The sequence below is a fragment of the Protopterus annectens genome, chromosome 15.part0, assembly GCF_019279795.1.
Source record: "Protopterus annectens isolate FY-2018-M chromosome 15.part0, PAN1.0, whole genome shotgun sequence".
In the NCBI taxonomy this organism is placed as follows: domain Eukaryota; kingdom Metazoa; phylum Chordata; order Ceratodontiformes; family Protopteridae; genus Protopterus; species Protopterus annectens.
The window spans coordinates 265,947,795-265,972,535 of NC_056749.1; the positions used below are offsets into that span (position 1 = coordinate 265,947,795).

Below are 24,741 nucleotides of genomic sequence, written 5' to 3' on the forward strand. Positions count from 1 at the left end.
TTAGAAGTCTGATAAAAACAAATGAACACAGTAATTAGGGCTGTCCATAGAGATTCATGCAATATAACAAAAGTAAACAGGATATACTACAGTGCAGCTAATAGTAACAGATAAAGTCTTACCACAAAAACACAAGGTCATAAGGGAAAAGAAGGGGAGAAATTGAATGCCATCATGGAAGTATCGAATAGAGAAAACTATAAAGCAATTAAGACAAGAAGTGTCACTGTTAGAAGAGTACACAAGAGGGAACAGAATCACCAAAAATACTGAGAAAGATAGATGTGACAAAAGCAATGCACAGTATCAGAGCAGATCAGGATTTATTGTGTCCTATCGCAAATAATAAACTAAAAACATCAGCACAGGCAGAAAAACTTAGAAGATATGTAGATAAATATAAAGGAAAAGTACAAAATAAGTAATCTGATGATCCAAAAAAGTTTCATAGAGAATTGGGAAACAAGATGAAAGGAACTGAAACATCACCAAAAAAAGAAGAAACAGATAGATTTTGGAGAAATATCTATGAAGATCCTGTGGAACATAACAAAGATGCTAAACGGACAGAAGAAGTAAAAGAAAGAATAAGAAGTTCAAATGTACTGGATATGAAATGGGATGAAGTAATGGCCAGAGAGGTTGAAACAAAGTTAAGAACAGCTCCTAATTGGAAAAGCCCAGGCCCAGATGCATTATCTAACATCTGGCTAAAAGTATTAACATCTTTACATGAAGATTTTGCCATGAGTAAGAACTATTTATATGCACACCCCGAACAGACACCTGTCTGGTTAACAAAAGGAAAAACAATGCTCCTACTTAAGACAGAACCTGCAAGCTGCCCTAAAAACTATAGATCAATAACTCGCCTACTGACTATGTATAAACTATAGACTGAAATTGATGCCGACAGAGTTTATAGTAATTTATAAGAAAACTCAATCATGGCAATAAAACAAAAAGGATAACAAAATAAAGTCATACGGATCAAAGGATCATTGTTAAATAAAGTCATAATGGGAAACTAAAAAGGGGAAGAATCCAAGTATGGCATGGATAAACTACAAAAAAGTATTTGACAGTATTCCACATTCATGGATAAAAGAGTGCTTAAAAATGTGTAAGATACACCCTACACTGATCGATTTCATTACAGCAACCATGAAACAGTGGCAAACCACTTTGGAGTTAAGCCATGATAAAAGACAAATTATTATTCCAGGGATAAAAATTCAAAGGAGAATATTCCAGGATGACTCTCTGTCACCGCTGCTCTTTTGTCTTGTCCTTAACCCATTAAGATGTCTACTTAACAGATTAGGTCATGGCTACAATTTGGCTCTCAGAAAACAGCAAACTGTAAAGACTGATCTTCTTTTTGTAGATGACTTAAAACTGTAAAGTACACCAGATGAGGAACTGAAAGCACAACTGCAAGTGATCAAAATTTTTTCAGATGGTACAATAATGTCATTTGGCCTTGAGAAATATGCAAAAACTACCTCTAAAGCAGGAAAGCTTGAGCACCAAGAGAACATTGGTTTGGGACAGAAATGTGATATATAAGTACTTGAGTAAGAGGGAGTATATAAATATTTGGGAATTGATAAAGGATCAACAATAAATAAAACATGAACAAATGCAAAATAGAACTCAGTAAGGAAAATTTTTAGAAGATTAAAACTAATATTGAAAATGGCATTGACATCTAGGAACAAAGTCCAAGCTATAAACCAATTTGCTATTCCTGTCCTAATTTACAGTTTTGGAGTGACTGACTGACCCCTAAATATGTTGGATAGGTTAGACAGCAAAACAAGAAGAATGCTTCAAAAGCTCATCAAATGATTTATAAAACTCAGTGCATACCAAGAGTATATATTCCCCTCCTCGAAACTGATTACATGCATAGATCTGCAATTGTGGGACTGCATACATACCTGCTGATGTCATAAGACCTCTCAAGACCCAAACGTAATGAAAGTTTTGAAACATGAGGAGAATAAGTCTAAGATGACTTCCCTGCTTATAGGTTCATAGGTAGGTACTAGGCTATCGGCCCAAGGGCCTACGTAAGCCTAGCCAGCAAGGTATCATAGCTTACGCCACCCAAGAAAGTTATTTTCCTGTGCCACTGATCTTTAGTAGAACTTTGGAGAGGAGAGGCAGAGGGGGAAAGGCATAAACTGAGAGGTCCAGCAGAGACACAGAAGTGATCCCCGGGGTGTATTTCCTATTTCCCATCCACTCATCAAGATTTTTCTTGAAGAGTGCTAATGAAGAACTTTGCTTGACATAGATGGGTAGCTTGTTCCAGAGTATAGGAAGTCTCTGGGACAGGAATCTATCCCCTCCAGCATGTCCTGTTTATTGTGGTGACAAGGTTTAGGTCCCCAGAGCATGTAGCTGGGAGGGATTGGGACTTCTTTAGGTGTAGCATGTCCAACAGCTCTGGGTTTGACATAGCTTTATGTGATAGGCAGAGATCACCTCGGAGTAGGCAATATGCTACAGAGTAAAGCTGGAGTTTTCTGAGGTGATCAGTGTAGGGCATTTGTTTGAGGCCAGTAATCCTCTTTCTGAGGTACTTCTCTGGCCTTTCCAGCTGCTGCAGATGTCTTGTGAGGTACATTCCAAAAGGGGCGTTGTACTCTAAAATGGGTCTGAGTGACGAGTAGAGGGGAACAATGACCTCTTTTTTCCTGGATGAGAACCTTTTTATGATGAGGTGTGTCATGTAGAAGGACTTTCTGACTACTGTGGCGATGTGACTTTCAAAGGAGAGACTACTGTCCACCTGGGTCCCAAGGTCTCTTATCACGCATTCAATGTTAAGTAGATTGCTGCCTAAGTGGTAATTCATGGGTACAGAATTTTTACCAAAGAGGATGACACTGCACTTTTTGGCATTGAGCTTGAGGCCATGGCTCTGACCCCAGGCATCTGTTTCAGTGAGGCCCTTCTGTAGGATGTCCACATAATTTGGAGACATGACTATGGCTCCTAGTTTGCAGTCATCTGCAAACTTTGTTAGCCAGAGGCCTTCTGTGTTAGCCTGTACTTCAGAGAAGTAGATACCAAACAGGAGAGGTCCCAGGGCGGAACCCTGTGGTGCTCCACTTGCCACTGCTTTGAGGTCAGATTTGGAGTCTGCAACTTTTACAGTGTGGGTTGTCAGTGAGCCAGTTGGCAACCCATCTTGTGACGTAGGGATTTATACCTAGTTTAGTGAGTTTAGCTATAATTCCAGAATGGGGGATGGTCAAGATAGGCTGTGTGAACCACCTTACCCTCATCCACGGCTTTGTTGACTGCCTCAAAGAAGTCGATCAGGTTCAGGAGGCATGATCTGCCTTTCACAAACCCGAACTGGGTGGGATCCAGAGTTTGGAGGTTACCAATGTCTTTGTTTATGAGTTCCATGATGATACGTTCCATGGCCTTACAGACCAGGCTCGTCAGGCTAATAGGTCGATAGTTCCCAGGATCAATGGTGGCTCCCCCTTTGTGGAGTGGGATAACTGTTGCTATGCGCAGAAGCATACTGATGTCAAGCGCGAATGGAATTCAAACCAGTAGTAGATAAAAATCAGGCATCAACTGAATGTGCCAAAAAACAAAAGAAAGAATGTAAGGTAAAGGATCATTTGAGAAGGCAAGAAATGTGGAAAATGCATAAATATAGTTGCAAGTACAGAAAACTCTTGGAACAACCTCATGTTGATCACGATCGAATGCAGGAATGGTTAAGGAGAGGTGAATTTAAAACAAAAGATAAAAGGTTAATATTGCCGGCCCAAGATGGTGGACAAAGTACATGTTGGTTTACAAAGTCTACTGAACATGTGGCAGAGACAGACAAATGTAGGGTTTGTAAAACAGAATTGGAAACAGTCGTACATCTTGTTGCTGGTTGTGATACACTAATGGCAGGAGGACTGAAAGGCATAATAAAGTGGCAAGACTGTTGCATTTGGAATTGGGCAGCCACTATAATATTGAGGTAGTTAAAATGCACTGGAAACATGAGTCACAAAGCATCATAGAAAATGATGCAGTTTATATCACATGGGATTCACCAATTACCAAAAGTTCGAAACAAATAGATGCGAGAAACCAGATATAGTAGTCTATGAAAAGACAAAAGTAGCATTGATTATTGAAATTGCTACATCCATTGAATACAGTGTCTTAAGTACAGAGCGAGACAAAGTTATAAAACACGATTTGCAGGCAGAAACTAGGGCAATGTGAAGGATACCCCGACAGTTCTAGTAGTAGTAGGAGCAACCAGTCTTATAAAAAAGAATTTACAGTCATACTTAGATGTTACCGATGCATATAACTCCATACAAATTGCAGGAGGAGTAATTACTAGGCACACTGCGGATGCTGCGAAGAGCACTTCTGGCTAAAGTCAAAGATTGAAACAATACTAATTTCATGAACTTTTAATCATACTTAAACATAGGAAAGGGGTCCATTCCCATCATGGTATGAGAAAACCCAAAAGACCTGGAGAAATTATAAAAAACAAAGCATAATTAAAAAGCTACTGCTATCATACGCCTCAGTATTAATGAGAAAGACAGGTTAGTAAGAACAACTACAGGAAAGTAACTGACAGCAGATCAATTCAAGCTCCTCCACAAATGATGTAACATCAATCATCGGATACTGCTGGATAACATTTTAAATTATGGTCTTTAGTGCCTGGCTCTTTGGTGCAGAGGGACTGAGCCCTGACTGTGACACATGCAACCAGGGTCTGATTAGCAGTCCCAGCCCTGGAAGAGCCATGCAGAGAGGGGAAGGAGTCATGGGTCATGGCATGCATCACACTCTGAGGAGGGATGTGTGCAGTTAGGGTAATACTGGATCATGTGAGTTGCCTGATGGAGATCAGGGAAACCATCACTTTTGCTTGGGGGGGGGGTATGGCTGACTGAAATGAAAAGCTGTTTGCAAAAACTAGGGGACACCCTTTGCAGTCAGCCCAGTGAATATCCCCTCCTTGGGGTTTAGGTGCGTGAAGGCGAGGATAGAGCAGCAGACAAAACTCTTGAACCTCCCTGATGGCTGTGTGAACGGCAGCCCCTCTAGTTGACCCTTACTAGGGTGCTGGGGAAAGAATGGAGGAGATGGATGATCAATAGACAGTAAGAAAAGAGGAGAAAGAAAAAAGTCATTTTCTTTAGCATTCTGAACTGGCCATATTCTTTATAGCTTTCTTTTAATCGCAAAACAATTTAAGTGTGGTACATTTTAACAATCAAACAACAAATTGGTTGGCTCAAAAAAAAAAAACAAAATATATAACAAAATGCTAGTAACTCAGCCAATATACAGAACATGCTACAGTTCTCAACATTAGGTTTATGGCTACTTCAACCACTCTCCATGTCTGCACAACCATGATACACATGCAGTTAGCAAACGGAAAGCACTTGATACTTGTTTCCCTTTTCTTAATGGTGAACTAAATTTTGGATTAACTCTGTCAATTGAACATTTACAAACTGATAAGTTTTGGGTTATCAAAGTAGTCTTGCTCACTGTACTGACCAAACCGAAGGACACAGGTACATAGACTGTTACCAACAACCACCAGGGCCTTTATAAGTTTAGCTGCACATCACAACCCATTTTTGTCTCTAAGTACCTTTGGTGTCTACTTGGAGGGGTATGCTGGTCAGTCATTAGATAAGGGTTTTTACAGGGGAGGTATTTTAGTTTGGAGAACACCGTACTTACTGATGGACTCTGTCCATCACAGACATGTGGCAAGACCAGGGTCTCAGTAAAAGCACAGATGTCTACATTCTCCACAGTGAGGAGGGCTTGTAGGGTGTGGAGCTGCTTGTTTAGGCTCCTACCATTAAGCAGTAACACATTAAGTTTGCGTGAGTCTTCTTTGCTATGTTCGTAGTTTTTGTCATTTTGGTACTGCCTAAAAAAGGCTTCGGGGGTGGGAGATGGCAAAGCAATGTGGTCTGTTAACCATGTCCCCCCATGCTGATAGACACTGGATCACCCTAGAGAGACACCAGAAAGTAAGTCAGTTATTAACATCAATAACTTTATGTTCATACTGTGGAATCAACCTTGACAAAGGTAGAATTCTGCTCAATGTAAGCCATACCTGTCTGTGACACATTCAGAGATACATCTCTTTTCATATAGTCCAGTGAGGTATGTCTCAGACGATTTCCGCTCAACATGGACTAAGACAGAATTATATTGGTACCTAAGATGCACTGACATGTATGCATGTGTGTGTGTGTATATACACGAGCATGTATGTGTGTGTGATATTGCAGATTCTGGCGCCAGATTGGCAATTAGCCCATATCTCCTCCTTACCCAGCTTGGTGAGTGGGTCATCTGTGTGTTGTACAGTGGAATCCCAAATGAAAAGCATATAAGGTGAAGTGTTTGCTTGCCTTACGGGCTTCATTCTTAGGGAACCGTTCGGTGTAGGCCTACGTGTGGTGTTTGGTGTTGCTTTTGGAGTGTGCTTTAGTGACTGCTGAGAACAGTGCTGCTGTTTGACAGCTTAGGAGGTCTTTGAGATTTGGAAACTTTTATTTTAAGTGTCTCAGCATAAGAAAGTCTATTGTGTGTGGTGAGCAGATATGCGAGGGATGTAGAGGTTTGTGTTCTTGACAACCCTGTTTGCAAGAAAGAGTTTTTGCCTCCAAGGAGGTTGTGTATGCACATCTCTCACATAATGTGTTAGTTTCTGAGACCATGAGACAATTGATGCACTGTCTTAGTATGCCCATATCTACAAGGCTGGCCACAGAGACATTAGAAAATTGCATATCCTTGTTGTCTGAACCTGTTTTAGGGTGAGCTATTACGGTTTAGGGACAAAGGTCTCCTGGGTGTGTCTAAGGTTAAGGCAAGATGTTAGATCGTCCTATGGTCTTGTACTAGTGCTGTTCAATGTGCTAATTAGCTGCTCCAACCTTAACTCCATTCAGTGCCTCACTGTGTTACACGTTAAGAGTTCTAAATCCTAGCTTTATAGGTAAATTTTACTGTTTAAGCATTTTTTACAGTACAGGGCACTGCTCTCCTTAGCCTAAATGGCTAAGGATGCAGTGGAAACACTTGTAAAGCATCAATGAGCTTGGTGGAAGTGAAGCACAGAACCGCACAAACAGACAGAAAAAAGTCTGAAAACTAACTCCTGTGCCCTCTGGTCAATAAACAACTACACTTTGAGCTCCCTGAAGAGCTTCCCAACTTAAAGAGACCAGGCAAACACCTTCTGCCATAAGATGGATGATAATGTAACTTCTTAATGTAAAAGCAAAGCACAACAAAACTAACTCTCAAGTGCAATTCAACACCAAACAGCTAAGACACTGGCTATTTTGCCCTTCTGCAAGACAATTTAGAAAAAAAAATAGTACCTGGAAACCAAACATACAGCGAAAAGACAATTTTTTTAAAACAAAAATGCAAATACAGGCTTTCAACATGTAAACAGTAACGATCACAGAAATTAACAAATGCAAGTGCAAAAACTCAAAAAAATAAGCTTATATTAACATTGGATGGCTCTGGATGCAGTGGAAACATTTTTGAAGTGTCGCTGAGCTCTGTGGAAGTGAGCATACAGTTGAGAATCTAGCTACTGGCTACAATTCTTTACATTTTGCACATAGGCACCCTCTTCTGTGTGCACAAACATACATAAACACATTTCAAAATGAACAGTGCAACAAGCTGCACTATAAGGAATACAGTACAGACGAAATTTAAAACTACATAAAACGGATTAATATTCTTAAAAGGTACAAAGCAACACACACACATGCATGCGCATATACACACGAATGTATGCATGCATTAAATGATGATAACCAGATCAAATGCAGCTTACCTGAATAATGTTCCCCCCAAATGTCCCTCGTAATCCCTGCTGTTTAGGATAATAAAATTCATCATTGGAGAGATTCCAGGGGTCCTTAACTTCTGGCTGAGACATATTCTTGAGTGAAAAAAAGAATAACAATTGAGCACGTCCACAAAGAAGGTTTCAAATATATCACACACTTTTTTTTTATTCTCAAAGACATGCCATTGTTTACCATGAGCATATGCAGCACTGGGTTCACACAATCTACATGCATCTAAATCAGTTTGTGTGCTAGACAAGCAAAATTAAAAGTTACACAATTTAAATTACCTTAATCCTGTTACTGCTAAAAATACATATCTACTGCATAACTGTCCATAAAACTAGGGTTCTCTGAACTTTCTTTTGACTGGTGGTCTTTCTGCTGTCATGCTACTAAAACTTATTTATTAATATAAATAGCATAGTGAAGAATAAATGTAACAGACACAAACAATTGCTTCACCCCATCTGTTTTTATCTAAAATAGTACTCTGTTATCCGTGTCAATAGGAATGTCCATCTTGACAGCATCTCTTTGCACAGTTCTTCAAATGTAGCATAGTTGTGAGACCACACTTTTTCAAATGCAATACAGTTGTGTGAGCATACCATAATATCAGATGTTTAAATACAAGGACCAGTGCTGCAGAATCATTCATAAAGCCTCAGAATTATCCACACTTCCAAATTGACCACCTGTGCAGGGCTGGCTCTCCCCCAGTGTTGAGTGCATCAGTAAAGCAAACTGTATAAGACAGGGAGCAGACCATGCCATCACCATGTTTTAATTCTTTTTTTTCCCTTTGTGAACAAGACTGTTGCCAGCCAATGTCTTTGGTCAGTTAGGACTGCCCTGTTTAGGCCAGACTGCCAAAGGCTTCCCAAGTGGGAAATCTATCAGATTAATGTTTTACCACAAAACCTTTAAGTCTCTCCTAAAAGAATATCTCTGGAACTTTTGGCCCTGACTGTGTTCCACTCTAAGCTAATATTCTCACTAAGTCTGCATTCTTGCATCTCAAAACATTCTGTACTTATATCCAACTTCTTTTCACCCAACACCCCTGACCCTCTTACTTAGCCATCTGTTTTTTTCATATTCTCTTCTACCTATACTTTCTACATGCACCCATCGTACAACTTCCTGTCACTACGAATATCATTGCAAATCATACTTACTATAAATTACGCAAGTGACACTGCAGTACAGGACTTGCTTAGTTGATTTACATTTTTTAATCTCTGTACCAATGTAAAACTGTAAATTTTGTACCATTATTGTATTAATACTGAATATGCTCCATTTATATTTTTTAACCTCTGCATCAATGTAAAATTGTAATATTTGCACTATTATTGTATTAATACTGTGTGAAAGTTTCTCTGCTATTTATTTTGTGGAGCTTTTCTCCCCAGGCTTCCAGTGAAAATGGGTACCTGTATTCAGGTGGACTTTCACGGTAATCAAATGTCAAATAAATACAAATAAATAAATACTGGAGTAGAAAACTCTCTCTCATTTCTTGTCTGTGCAAGGAAGTACAAAAGATACTATCTTACTGGTTAGAGGGGGTATACACTAAGTAATTCTCTTATTCAAACATCAAAAGAATCATACACAATATCTGGGAAGAGTAGTAAGGCACTATGCATCCTGGTCACAAACATAGGGTAAACAAAACACATATGCTATTCCAAACTGCAGAAAAAAGTCCTCCATTGCACCAAGAGTAAATGCCCAGTTTATGATGCCTAGAAAGCATGAGGTGGCTGTTTCACATAAACATTTTGCTCTGTTACATTCCTGATGAAGTTAGGTATGGCTTCTTCTAGCCCAGTGAATTACTCAATCCAAGCAAGACTAAACTCCTTATCTTCCAATCCACTAAACCTAACCCAATTATCCCTCACTGTAATATTCTAGCCAAAGACAATACTGTCATCTTTCCAATAGAACACACCAAACTCCTTGGTGTTGAGATTGATAATCTCAGATTTGACACTCACATTTCTCTTATCATAAAAAATATTCACAAAAAACTAGGTGCATTGTACAGAAACAAACAATACCTCCCCAAGACAGCCAGAATTTCTGCTGCCAATTCCCACCTAATCTCCACTTTACTCTACGCCTCTCCTATACTTACCTACCTTAGACAAACAGACCTAAACAAGCTCGAGGCTTGCTACAATGAAGTTTGCCACTGGTGCATCTTACTGCAGCCACCACTGTTATCTCACTTAGAGAACTTGACTGGCTTGAACTCCCTCAGCTTCTTCACCTGAATCACCTCTCTCTCGCTCACAAGTTAGTAAACTATCCTCTTAAAGTCTCATCCCTTCAAAATCTTCTCCAGTCCTACTGCTCCACTAGACCACTACGTTCCAGCAGCAAAAATCTACTTCTAGTGACCAAACCCAAGAACTCAGCAGGAGAAGCACTATACTCCTGCGTCACATCCAGATTATGGAACAACCCCCCACACACACACACACACACACTTTATAACCATACTACCTTCTTGCAATCACTTTAAGACTGAACTAAAAACTCACTTAAAAAGTCTCTGGTTATGCCCATGCACCAATCCCAATTAGTAACCCTCCTTTTTACCTCCCCTCCCCTAGCCACCCTGCCTCACACCTTCTGATCATTGCATTCCTTCCCCTGCAGGCTCTGGCTCACCTGTTAACCTCCCCTGCCCTCCTTCCTCACTCTCTCAGACATATTATAACATGCTTAACTACCTCACTTTATATCAACTCCAAATACATATCGAACTGATTTACACCTTGCTTCCCCTCACAAGGTACACTACTCACTCAGTCTCCTTTCTTAATCCTCTGTCTTCCCCTTCCATCCCATTAGCCCTTTTAGCTTGTTCCACCTTCATGTGGACCATCTGATTTATATCTGTTTGAGTTTAATGCAATATCTGTGTATAAGATTTAGGTTTATGAGTCTAGAACAGTATCCACCTGAGCTTAGTACTATCTGTATATACATCCTACCTTTATTCCTAGCCTCTAGCTAGATATTGGTATATCTGTTCATTACTATGTTTCATATTGTATGTAAATCTAATGTTTGCTGCAGTATGTATTATTTGCTATTGTATGTACATTCAATTGTTCTTCATGTACTCTGCTGCTCATTTATTGTTCTGTGGAGCTTTTCAACCTAGGCCTCTGCTAAAAAAGGACCAGTGTCCAGTTTGAATTTCCCAGTAAACAAATGTAAATAAATAAATAAAATCTTCAAGGATATGAGCTTGACTGCAGCTCTACTAGATAGTTCAAACAAAGGACTGTCAATTTCTCTGTTACAATGCCGAAGTTAGGAGGAGGTAGAGCTGGTCTCTTTAGTGGCTTCAGATGAAGAAATCCCTTTAAAAACTGCTTGACTGTGGGTCATGGCCCTGTGCAGCAGATGGATTAAGCCATGACAACAATCCATTTGAGCGAAAGGCTCAGGCACTATAGTAATATGAGATGATGAGATGAGGTGACCACAGAAGGCTCACACATCTTGAAGGAATGGAGATACGGTAGCTACTGCATCGGTGCCCCAAGGAAAGTACAGTTGTGTACAATTACCATAAATGTAGATGTTTGAGTGTATTCACTATTGCAGACATCACCTGTGGGTTATCCCTGCTGTGGTAGCCCTCGGTCAGCCCGAATACCAGAGTCAGTGTTTTTGTGCACCAGCTGCCATCGCCTGTAGTCTGAAGTCAGGTTGTCAGTGCTATAAAGCAAGGCAGCTGACGTCAATACATCAGTTTTTCTTGCCCTAACCCGTCAGAAGTACAAGGGAAAGGAGAGAAGTGGTCCTGGTGGCTAAAAGCTACCTAGGGAAGCTTATGTCCTCCTAAGGGAAGATGTAAAATGGGGGATGGAGGGAGGGAAACCAAGACTGCAGCAGTGAATACACTCGAACATCTACATTTAGGGTAAGTGCACACAACTGTACTATGTTCTTCGTGTTTCACTGCTGCAGTCATCACCTGTGGGAGGATTCCCAAAGATGAGGAAAGGGGTGGAAGGATAGGCTGAGTCCTAAGTATGGGTTAGGAGGCCCTGCAGTACTGGAGAGGCAAACCCTGCCCTAGACTTAGAAAAGAGGGTTAGGTGGTAATGTTTTGTAAAGGTATGGACAGAGGTCCAGGTGGCCGCTTCCAAGATGTCCCTGGTGGGTACTCTTCTGAGGAAGGCAGTGGAAGTGGAGGTTGCACTAGTGGAGTGGGTACAGATAGACTTAGGGATGGGTTTCCCATGAAGTCTGTAGCAAAAATGGATACAGTGCGAAATCCATTTGAAAATGGTTTGTTTGGACATGGGTGTCCCCTCTGCCCCTGGGGCAAAGCTTACAAGTAGTTGGTCTGTTTTTCTGAATGGCTTAGTACGGTCCAGATAGTATCTGAGTTGTCTGTGTACGTCTAATGAGTGTAGGATTCTTTCTTCCTTGTTTTGAGGGATGGAAAAGAAGGTGGGAAGGTGTATGTGCTGGTTAAGGGTCACATCAGATAGGAGGGGTTAGTCCACAGGGAGACTCTGTCTGCATGGAAAATGATGAAGGGCTCAACAGCCATGAGAGCTTGAAGTTCCGACACCCTTCTGGCTGATGTGATAGCTAGTAGGAAGGCAGTCTTTCATGAGAGGTATTTCAATTCTGTAGAAGCGGCAGGTTCGAAAGGTGGTAAAGATTAGTTTTTCTTACACAATTCAGGTCCCAGGGTGTTGTGGGAGACCTTCTGGGAGGCCTGATATTAGAAGTCCCTCTAAGGAATTGTTTAATCAAAGGATGAGAGAAGAGGGGTGGGTATGAATCATAATGGGCTGAAATGGAATGGCCAAGGCATGAATTTTAATAGAGGAGAAAGAGAGGCTGCTATTGAGCAACTCTGCAAGGTAATCCAGGATGGGAGGTTGGGAGGTACTGCCCCCCTTTGATTGTTTCCAGGAGCAAAATCTTTTCCATTTTCCTGTATATGATTTTCTTGTGCTGGGCCTTCTGGCCTCTGTGATGATTGTCCATGACCTGTCTGCTTAACAGGGATGCCTTGTTAGTTTTTAGTCTACAAGCCACGCTGAAAGATTGAGAGTCTGTAGGTCTGGGTGCAGTACTTTCCCCCCTCCTGGGTCAAGATGTCTGACATCAGGGGAAGCACCTTTGGGGGCTGTAAGGTCAGGCTGCTTAACAGGGGGTACCAATGCTGTCTGGGCCAGTCTGCGGCAATAAGAATGGCCCTTGGTCTCTCCTCTCTTATTTTGATTAGAACCTTGGGAATAAGGGGCAGAGGAGAGAACGCGTACACAAAGAGGGAGTTCCAGGGTAAGGTCAAGGCATCCACCTTCCACGCTAGGAGGTGGAACTCCCTGGTGCAAAACCTCTGCAGCTGGTAGTTGAGATGTGAGGCAAAGAGATCCACTTCTGGGGTCCCCCACTCCTGAGTGATTTGCAGAAAGATTTCTCTGTGGAGCTGCCATTTGTGGGGGTCCAGTAAGTGTCTGCTCAGAAGGTCTGACAGGGTGTTGTTAACCCCTGGTAGGTATTGGGCAATTAGGTGTAGCTCCATGGAAGTGGCTGTAAGCCAGAGACTCATGGCTAACCTACACAGAGGGTAATATTGGGTGCCCCCCTGCTTGATGATGTACCACATCACTGTGGTGTCTGTTTTTATAAGGAGGACCCCTGGCCTGAGATGGGGTTGGAAGGAAGTTAGAGCCTTTCATACTGCCATCATTTCTTTTTGATTGATGTGCAAGTGAAGTTGCTGAGCATTCCAAAGGCCTTGGGTAAACCTGCCTGCTAGGTGAGCACCCCAAGCAATGTCTGAGGTGTCTGTGGTGATGGTTTGGCCAGAAGGGCAGAGGATGAAGGGAAGACCCTTGTTCATGGCACAGGCCTCTGCCCAGCAGAGAAATTCGGCCCTTATGCATGGGATCAGAGGGAGTGTGGTCTCTTGGGACTGACAGTGTTGACACCAAAGGTTCTTTAAGTACTACTGAAGTTTTCTCATGTGAAGCCTGGCAAAGAGGATAAGAAGGATGCAAAATGCCATGTATCCCAAGGCTTGCAGGAACTTCCTCACAGTGAGGTGGCTTCTGGAAGCCAGCTGGGTGAAGTAGAGAGGCAGGAAGCTCTGATTTTCTGAGGATAGGAAGGCCATTTGGGATGGTGCGTCTAGCACAGCTCCCAGGAAAAAATGTTCCTGGTTGGGTTTTGTTTCGATTTGTTCTCGTTGATGGTGAACCCTAGGAAAGTAAGGAGAGATTTGACAAAGCGAAGGTCCTGCAGCAACTCTTCTTTGCCCTCTGCCTGAATGAGACAGTCCTCCAGGTAAGTGTAAATCTGTATATTTCTCTGTCTGCAGAATGCTATAGCCAGGGCCAAGCATTTGGTGAATACTCTGGGAGCAGTAGATAGGCCAATGGGCAGTGCAGAGAACTGAAAGTGTTGAGAGCCTTCTCTAAAGTGCAGGAATTTTCTGCACAATTCCCTGATGGGGATGTGGAGGTAGGCATCTTTTAGGTCTAGTATCACAAGCCAGGCATTTTTTGTTAGCATAGGCAGGAGCTGCTGCAAAGTAAGCATTTTGAATTTGGGGACCACCAAGGAGGTTTTCAGTTTGGATAGATCCAGGATGGAGCGCCAAGTGCCCTCTTTTCTGAGAACAAGGAATAGTCTGGAGTAAAAACCTTTTCCTGTTTGATGTGGAGGGACACGTTCTACTGCCCCCTGGGATATTAGAGTTTGGACCTGCTTCAATGCCTCTGCCCATTGGTTTGGGGGGGAGGTCTGGGTACCCTCTTGGAATTAGGAGTTCGCTGAAAGAGAATCTGTATCCCTGAGAAATGATTTTTAAGATCCATTGGTCCTTGGTTATAGAAACCCAACTGTCCTTGAAGAGGGTGAGCCTTCCTCCTTTTTTTGATGAGTGAAGGGAGGGCAGAGGGGGAAGGGAAAGTCATTGTGAGTGCTTGCCATAAAAGCTTGGCTTAGAACTCCCTCCTTAGAGATGGAAGTGGTCCATTGTTTGCTTCTTTGCTGGCCCTGGGATAGGGGCCTGGTTGGCCTGTCCCTGCGGGGCTTACGTTGGCCCTGTCTGCTGGGTGCAGGGAAGGCCCAGTGCTTACAGGGAAAGTTCCTGCTGAATCTGGGAGGTTGAACTTGAAAGAAATATTTTACTGTTTGCACAGATTTTGCTTTGTCTTCCATCTTTCTATGCACTACTTCTGCTTTTTCACCAAACAGGCGTTCCTTGTCTAAGGGTGCAGCAATAAGTTTAGACTTGACATGATCAGGGAGAGGTTGTTCCTTCAGCCATGCATGTCTCCAATAACAGATCCTGTCACTACTGCCCTTCTAGAGGCTTCTAGGGCATCATATCCACATTGCAATGAGTGCTTGGTCACTTGACAAGCAGAGCATAATAATTCCGCCAGCTCCTTTGAGATGGCACAGTCAGGAGAGGAAGCAATTTTCTGTTTTAATTCTTCTAAAGTGTGTTGTTGACATTTTAACATATGGAACTGACAATTGAGTGCTCCGATAGCTAAGGTTGCAGAGCTGTATACTTTCTTACCCCATCTGTCCAGAGGTCTGGAGTCTTTGTCAGAAGGAAGAGGATTCTTGGCAGAACTAGTCTTAGCTCCTTTGGGCCCCTCATCTAGTCAGGGAGAACAAACAGATCCACTGTTTGCACTGCAGAGGGCAAGACTGGACCAAAATGGGAATAAACCAGAGGAAGCTATTAGTATGACAAAGAGGACAGGGGAAATAAAAAACAACAAAAGGTGATTAACTGTGGAGATGTACAGCAGTGGAAGCTCCAGGAGCAGGTACGCTGAAACAAAGAAATGCACTTCCCCAGAGGTAAATGCATGACACTTATGAAACAAGAAAGTCAAGTAAAGCAAAAAAACACTGAACAGATGCTGTTGAATGCACTATGAAGAAAATATAGCATATTTAGTCACGTGAGATTTTATAGAATGGGCTTCCTGACCACCTGTAGTACATCTAACAACTCAGCTGTGAAGGAGTTCCAACATGAAATCAGGTAGATAGGCAGAAGCCCTTTAGATATAATTGCTCTAGAAGTCACCCCCTTTCCTCGGAAAGCAAAGTTTAATTGTTCGTGAGAATCAACAGTTGTTCCCTATTTTACTGTAGTAGGCAGGAGAACAACTAGGGCTGCAGTGAACAACAATGGTATACAATCTAACCCGCTGACAGAAGAGTGGAAAATGACAGTAATTTTTCTAAAAAGTGTGTGTGTGTATTTTTTTTTTATTTTGTTAAAAGAACGGAAAAAAACCTTCTACAATCCCAACCACAATTTGAGAAGTGGACGCAACCACAGGGAAAAGAAAAACAAGATAAAGATGAAAAAAAATGGACAACTGATTTTTGTAAGTAGAACAGCTGCTGCATTAAAAAAACAAAAACACCTTGTGTGGTGTTCTGATTACAGGGAACTAGACTGGGAAACAGCATTCTGGGAGTTAAAAGACACTGAACTGTAGCACTCCCACTAAAATCATGGTTGATCTATTGTCTGAGGTAGGGGAAGGGGGCAAGAGATACAGTAATCCCTTGCTCCACTGGACAGTGTACTCCCTCATTTTCTTAGCACAACTTCTACAAAGGCATGTGCATTTGGAAATTTACAGCCCTAAGTCAAGGTGACCAACAGTCCCAGTTTTTTTAGGACAGTCCCAGTTTGGAAGTCTCTGTCCTGGAATCCCAAACATTGTCTTTGGGACACAGAAATGTCCCAGTTTAGACCGCTCAGTCTGAATTGTGATTTGGCTTCCCAGGGTGGCCAGTCCCCTTGCTTTCCCATCCTAAGCAGCTCTGAGGACTTTTTTGGGGATGCCATTGCGTATGGGGTAAGGTTGGATGCCTTCACCCTGGAAGGAGCCTTTCCGGGCCCTGCCATCATCAGTCACTCCCTCAAGGACTTCCATCATGAGGGGTTCAGCTTGACCCCACTCACCCAGGTAGGAGCTCTCCAGGCCCTAACACTCATCTGCCTGCTGCTCCCGTACTGACTTCTGTCAGGGCCAAACCCTACAATCCCTCCCCTTAGACCTGGCCAAGAGATCTTCCCCAGCCGTGGCCCCCTATGTTAGGGGACTCTGCTGACTGGATGTCTCCTGCAGGCTGCCAAATTGTGCCGGATCGCTCATGCCCTCGGACCCTCTAGGGGGAGCTTCCCTCTGATCCCGTCTGCTCCTCCGAAACTCCCCTCGGCTGCTGAGGGACAGATCTGCCATCATGAAGGCTTCAGAGTCCCCCTGCTTTCCTGTCCAGAGCAGCTCTGGGGACTTGGAGATTTTTCACGAATGCTGTTGGTTATGGGGTGAAGTTGGATGCCTTTGCCCAGGCAGGAGCTCTCCAGGCCCCTCTGCCATCCACCCTGGCGCTTCCTCAAGGACTTCTATCATGAGGAGCTCTGGCTGACTCCACGCACCCTGGCAGGAGCTCTCCAGGCCCCACCACTGTCCTCCAGTTGCTCCCTTAAGGACTTCTACCATGGGGGGGGGGTTCTGCCTGATCCCGCTCACCCAGGCAGGAGCTGTCCGACCTAGTGCTCTCTTAAGGACTTCCATTGTGAGGAGCTCTGCCTGAACCCCCTCACCCAGGCTGGAACTCACCCATACCTGCCACTATCTGCCTCTCTCCCCCTTCCAGACTTCTGTCCCAGAGGGGGCATGGACGTGTCCGTACCCCCCTCACCCAGGCGAGAGCTGTCCTGTACCTGTCACGTTCCACCTCTCTCTCCCTTCCAGATTTTCACTGGGACTGACTCCCCCTCTGGGGTTCCACTTCTACCTAGGAGAGAGAGAGCTCTTTTCCAGGGTTACATATCTCCTAACTACTGCCAAACCATGCAGTATCATGCATGCTCTTGGAGCCTCTCAGGGGATCTTCCCAGCCTCATAGAACTCTGCTGGGCCACGAAGCATCAGACAGTCCCTCATCCAGACTTTCATGACACCGGTTCTCTACTTTGACTTCCACCTAGGGCTTTCAAACTCGCAGGGGAGATGGCCCTGGGTCCCCCATCTCTGCACTTTTTGTGGCACACCTCACTCTCTCACCCCTACAGTGCCAGGTGCCGATGAATGTGCATCGCTTCAAGCCTCCTGGCATGTGGCCCTCTTGCCTCATGGGTGGTGCTATTCACAGAGTGGCATCCCCACAGTGCCTGGCGAAGGACGGGAGGCCAACCTGCCTGCCCCGGTGCGAGATGACATGGCTGCCCTATCTCTGCTTCCATGGGGACTGGGAGAATGGGATTGCAGACCTGGCTTCCCAGGGCAGCCCTCAAGTGTCCCAGTTTAGGTCCTGTAACAAAAGAGTCACTTTGACCAAAGTGGGCAAACAAAAATCTTTCTTCACAAACCTGTCCAGGACACAACTCTCCTTTGCAAGGAAAGTTATTACTAGGAAGTGCCAGTTTGGACCCTCTGGAGGCATCAAAAGGATTGGATGACAGCAAATTAAGAAATCTGTATTAGAAGGATAGTAACAAAATAAGAAGTTATGTACCTACCATAACGTTCCATGTTAGTTGTCTTCTCTCGCCTTCTTTCTTGCTGGATGGGTTCGGAGCCGATCCTCGGCTCCGACTCGGCCACTTACTAAGCTTGAGAGCTAATTTTACCAGCTCGAGGCAACCCTATATCCCATGATGCAAGGCGGAGACTACCCAGATCTCGTTTGGTAGCTAAGGAAATTATGCAATATATTCTTCCAACTGGAGAGGAGGAAGAAAAGTAATAATACTAAAAATGACAATCATAATAATCATAATCCTCTGAAAAGGATCAACCTAATCTAGTGACACTAGAAGCTGATTAGCTAGAAAAAGGATAAAACCTCTTAAGAGAAGAGGCATAATCTTCTCGGTCTGACCAGGCTAGGGGGATGGAGGCGGGGCCTTTAAGAAAGAAGGCGAGAGAAGACAACTAACATGGAAAGTTATGGTAGGTACATAACTTCTTAATGTTAAGTTGTCAATCTCACCTTCATTCTTGCTGGATGGGACCGCGTCCCTAGCACCTCTATCCTGGGTGGCTCAATGGAACAGACTCTTGAGAACGGTGGAACCAAGATTCGCTCTGTCTCTGGAGGCCAAGTCTAATTTGTAATGTGAAACAAAGGTATGAGGAGAGGCCCATGTGGCTGCTGCGCAAATAGTGTCTATTGGAAGTCTAGCCTGAAAAGCTGTAGATGTAGCTAGAGCTCTGGGAGAATGGGCTTTTGGCCTAGAAATCAACTCTTTGCCTCTGAGCTGATAACTTTAAGTAATCACAGAAGACAGCCATCTAGATAAAGTCACCTTGGAGACTAGAAGGCCTTTCCTGTTCTCTGCATAGGATAGAAACAGTTGATCAGATTTCCTAAAATGTTTAGTTTTGTCCAGATAATATCTGAGTTGGCGGTGAACATCAAGATAATGTAGTTTTTGTTCCGCTCTATCAGAATAATTTGGGAAAAAAACTGGAAGATCAATGGATTGATTTAAGTTCATCTGCAATGCCACTTTGGGTAAGAAAGACGGATTAGTCCTTAGAGATACCCTGTCTTTGTGGAAGATTAAGTAGGGAGGACGAATGCAGAGAGCATGAAGCTCAGATACTCTCCTGGCAGAAGTAATGGCGACTAGAAAGAGTGTCTTCCAAGAAAGAAATTTCAATGAACAGGCAGCCGCAGGTTCGAAAGGGGGAAGAATCAAGGATGTTAAAATTAAATTTAGATCCCACTGTGGTGGGGGGTCTCTAATCGGATGTTTAAGTTAAAAGATACCTCTAAGGAATGCCTTGCAAAGTTTATGTGACATAATGTTGTGGTCCAAAAAGCCTATATGAAAATTCGAAATGGCTGCCAGCTGAACTTTTACTGTGGAGGAAGAAGACCCTGAATGAAAAATCTCGGCTAGGAAGTCCAAGACCGAATGAATTGGAGCAGTATAGGGGTCTATATTCCTAGCTTTTGCCCAGAAGGAGAAACGTTGCCATTTACTAGTGTAAAACCTTCTGGTGGAAGATTTAAGGGAAGCTACTATGATATCCCGGACGGGATTGGAAATCATAGGAAGCCTGGCTAAGGATGGAAGTGGAGCAACCAAGCAGTGAGGTTGAGAGAAGGTATGGATTGGTGCAGCTGCCCCGACTGGTGGGTCAGAAGATTTGGAACTGGGTCCAGATGCCATGGCTGTACCAAGAGATAATGATGTAGGAACCATATCTGTCGAGGCCAATAAGGGGCAATGAGAATCAACTTGGCTCTCAAGGCGGTTGCTTGCTGAATTACTTGAGGTATCAGAGGAAAGGGGGGAAAGGCATAAAGAAGTCCCCGGGGCCAATCTTGGGTTACAGCGTCTCTGGGGGGATGGCCTGGAAGGGGGAAGAGAGAGAAGAAGTCTGGGCATTTGCTGTTTTGAGGTGTAGCAAAAAGGTCGCAGCAAGGAAGGCCCCACTCCTGAAAAATCTCTTCCGTCACTGATTGTTTGAGAGACCACTTGTGCGGCATGAGAATAGCTCTGCTCAACCTGTCCGCTATGATGTTGGATTTCCCAGGGATATGCGTTGCTATCAGAAACCACTGAGAAGAGATTGCCCACTGCCAAAATCTGAGAGCCTCTCGACACAGTGGATAGGACTTGGTTCCGCCCTGTTTGATGATATACCACACTTTGCAATAGTTCCCAGGGGAAGAGTCTCATTGAGGGCTTGCAACGTTAAAAGCACTGCTCTCATCTCTAGGACATTTATGTGCAGGTGGTATTCGAAAGGTTGCCAAGTGCCATGGACCATCCTGCCCTGATAATGCCCCCCCCACCCGATCAGGGAGGCGTCCGATGTAACGATGGCGACCGGGGCAGGAGGAACAAAGGGTCTGCCCTGATGGACTTGAGGGGACGATATCCACCAGGTCAGATGCCTTTTGCAAGTTGGAGTTATTATGATCCTGTGACGCATGGGAAGTTGTTGAAAGGACCATTGGGCGAATAGCATCCATTGTAGAAGACGCATGTAAAAGCGGGCAAAGGGAAGAAGTGTTATGGCGGCCGCCATAAGACCCAATACTTTCAGAGCAAATCTGGCCTGAATTTTGTTGCTGAAGAGAATCACCTGGACATGATTTTGAATGTCCAAGATCCTTTGGTCTGTTAACTTTATTGAAAGTTGTATGGTGTCCAATTTTGCACCTATAAAAGTAATAGATTGACAAGGCGACAAGGCAGATTTTTCGAAATTTATAGAAATCCCTAGCCCTCTGCAAATGTGAATGGTGTAATCTCTGGCTTGGAGAAGTTGATGCCTGGTGGTGGCAGTGAGGAGCCAGTCGTCTAGATATGGAAACACCTGGAATCCTTGACATCTCAGGTGAGCCATAACCGCTGCCATACATTTGGTGAACACTCTGGGGGCTGTAGTGAGTCCAAAAGGCAGGGCCCTGAATTGGAAGTGACTGGTCCCCAGCTGAAAGCGGAGAAACCTTCTGGAGCACCTGTGAATTTTTATGTGATAGTACGCATCCTGAAGATCTACCGAGCACATCCAATTGTCCTTGCCCAGAAAGGGTAGAATGGACTGAAGTGTGACCATCCGGAATCTTGTTTTCTTTACAAACTTGTTTAGTTTGCTGAGATCTAATATTGGTCTCCAGTCCCCTGTCTTTTTTGGTACTAAAAAGAACCTTGAGTAGATTCCGGATCCTATTTGGTCTGCTGGGACTGGCTGGATGGCTCTTTTTGCTAGCAGTTTTGATATCTCTGGTACTGCTAGTTCCCTTAGACCTGGTGGAACGCCTGGAAGGGTTCCCTTTTGCTGAATTGGGGTTTGAATAAAGGGAATTTTGTAACCCTCGGATATAATCGACTGTACCCATTTGTCTTGAGAAAGGGAAAGCCAGGCTATTGGGTACAGCGATAATCTTCCCCCGACTGCCTCCGAAGGTGGACAATCGGGCAACATCTCAGGGATGCTGGAAGGGTTTGTCAGAGAGGCTCCCTGCTACCCTGATTCTGCAGACCCCCTCTGCCCCTAGGGCGGTGTCTGTTGTTGTTACCCCCTCTGCCTCTGGGGGTAAACTGACCTCGTGCGTCAGGCGTGACTCCTTGAGATTTGCGGAACCACATTTTCCCTCCCTTCTGACCTTTTGGGTAAGGTCTTGAAGGGGTGGAGAAACGGACTCCTACGGCAGAAAGAGTCTTGCCATCTTGTTCGCATCTAGTCAAGGTGTCTTTCACTTGAGGTCCGAACAAGGTCGAACCATCAAAAGGAGAGTTTGTGAAGGACACCTTGAAGGGGTCTGCAAAATTACAAAGCCGCATCCAGGATTGACGCCTTAAAGCCACTCCTGTGCCTGCGGCCCTACTCGCTCCATCGGCTGCATATGAAATGAGCCGCATGGAGGAGTTAACAATGGAGTTTAGGATTCCTAGCTGTGAGCTAATCTTATCCTGAGACCCAGCAGCTGACGGATCCTGTAAAACTTCTCCCAACTCTTTAAGAACATCTCTTTGAAGGCGGGTGAAGTGACACAAGTAGTTCAGCGATCGCATGGCAAAGGTCGCTGAAGAAAAAATCTGCTTGCCGTACCTATCCATAGTCCTAGAATCCTTGTTAGGAGGATGGACAGGTACTGAAGGATCAGCTAGTTCCTTCTTGGTGGCTGCAGCCACCACCATGGCATCAACCGGGAAACCTTTTGTCAAATATTGCCTATCAGGTGGGGCCGTAATGAATTTAGAAGGCCTCCGAGGAATAGATTCCACCGAATCCGGGGCCATCCACGCCTTCCGAGCCACCACGTCCATAAGAGGGTTGAAATGCGGAGACACCCAGGAGGTGGAGGGTCGAGATCTGAATGCCTCCAGGTATACTGACTCGTCCTCGGAAGGATTAAGGGAAGGCCAGTTCCCCCTCTGCTTAAGGAGTTCAAGGATGTCTGAGAAAGAGACATCCTCAGAGGGGGACCTTGGGGATCCCTCCGACTCATCCAAGTCAGTATCAGATGTAATAGACTCGGGGGAGTCTAGATGTTTCCTCTTACATGTCCTCTTATGCAGAGGTTCACCTGACGGATCAGGAGAAGCCTCGGAAGAGGAAGATATTCCCAATGGGGAAACCTGAGGCGTTGGATCTCTGGGTCCGGGAGCAAGAGAGTGGGAAGAGACGTCAGCAGGCACTGTAGTGGGAGGAGCTGATGGAACTGACCGTTGATTACGCCCAGGGGCTAGTACACTCCTCATCACCTCAAAGGCTCCCCCGTCAGAGAGGCCAGAAGGTTCCCGCTCCGAAGAGATAGGAACTCCAGGCCTCACCGAGAGGGAAGGCTCCGAGGCAGATGTCGGGGCTGAGCTCACCAACGCCGAAGCCCCGAGAGGGAGAACGGGGTCGGACAAGGGTCCGATGCCACTCGCCCCCTCGGAGCCGACGAGAGAGACCAGACGCCCGGATCCCTCCAATGCAGGCCTCAAGGAGGAAATCGGAGCGGAGGACGACGGGGCCGAAACGGGGGGTGGTATCGGCTCCAAAGTTACAACAGTCACGGCTCTGAGCTCTGCAAGAGAGTCGAAGGAGGAATGTTAGGTGGATGTGTGATAGCTACTGTCTGTTGAGACGGGCTATGCAGCATTTGGGCCAATGCCTGAGACTTTAATAGTCTACTCACCACTCTCTCGAGGTCGTGATCAGACAGCCTGGACGACCGAGAAGAACGGCTCCGATGGCTCCGCTCCGAGAGCAGGGGTGATCTCGGAGCCGAACGTATCGATTCCAATGAGGGGGATCATGATCTCTTTTTAGAGATAGGTGGAGCCGAAGGAGCCAAGGATACGTCGACTCCAGCCGGAGCCGACACTGAGTGCCCAGATCTGGCAGTATCGGCGCCGGATGGAGCCGATACTGTGACTTCTAAAAGAGAAGGATCGGCTCCGTCCGGAGCCGATCTCGACACTGAAGAAGAAGAACCAGTAGCCGATGGCTTGGGACTTGAAGCTGAAGGCTTAACTGGTTTTAAGGGCTTCCCCGGAGCCGACTTAGTCGGGGAGCTCTCAGGCTTTAATAAGCCCCTCAATATTAATTTATTTCTGCGCTCCTGCAGGACTCTTGGGCTGAAGGCATGACAGATAGCACAAGAGTCCTGCAGGTGCAGAGGTCCCAGGCAGTAAACACAAGAAGTGTGACCGTCTGTCAGAGACATCTTCTGACAGCACGAGTCACACTTCTTGAAGCCTGAGACCTTTGTGTCCTTCGACATAGCTGTGTCGAGGAAACACAAGTAACAAGGAAACACAGACACACACACAAATAACACCCAATCCAATAATATAAATCTAAACAGGGATACAACACACTCAAACACACACAGAATCCCTGACAGGAAAAATTAGGAAAGGGGGAGGCTTAAGGCCTAACCTAGGGAAAGGGATAAATAACCCAAAAAAAAGGGGACACCAACGGGAATAGGGTTAAATTAAACGTTAAGGTTCACAAAACAACTAAGGTGATTAAATTTAAAAGGGGTGAGACTAGAAGTCTTAATTTGAAGAAAACTTACCTAGAGCTGGTAAAAGAGGCACCTCGTAAGCTGCAACGAGATCTGGGTGGTCTCCGCCTTGCATCATGGGATATAAGGTTGCCTCGAGCTGGTAAAATTAGCTCTCGAGCTTAGTAAGTGGCCGAGTCGGAGCCGAGGATCGGCTCCGAACCCATCCAGCAAGAATGAAGGCGAGATTGACAACTTAACTTCTGTGGGTAGGTGGGGAGTGAGGAGAAAGAATGTATGTGGATAGAGA

The 24,741-nt window shown here is 44.6% G+C and overlaps 1 protein-coding gene across 1 annotated transcript in view; it reads right to left on the reverse strand.

Moving 5' to 3' along the window:
• TAF1 (TATA-box binding protein associated factor 1) overlaps positions 1 to 24,741 on the reverse strand; it is a 2,792,652-nt gene that overhangs the window by 1,883,654 nt on the left and 884,257 nt on the right. Inside the window, exon 13 of the mRNA XM_044057257.1 lies at positions 7,898 to 8,005. Within this exon, the coding sequence (XP_043913192.1) occupies positions 7,898 to 8,005 (108 nt within the window). The remainder of the gene's footprint in view (positions 1 to 7,897; positions 8,006 to 24,741) is intronic.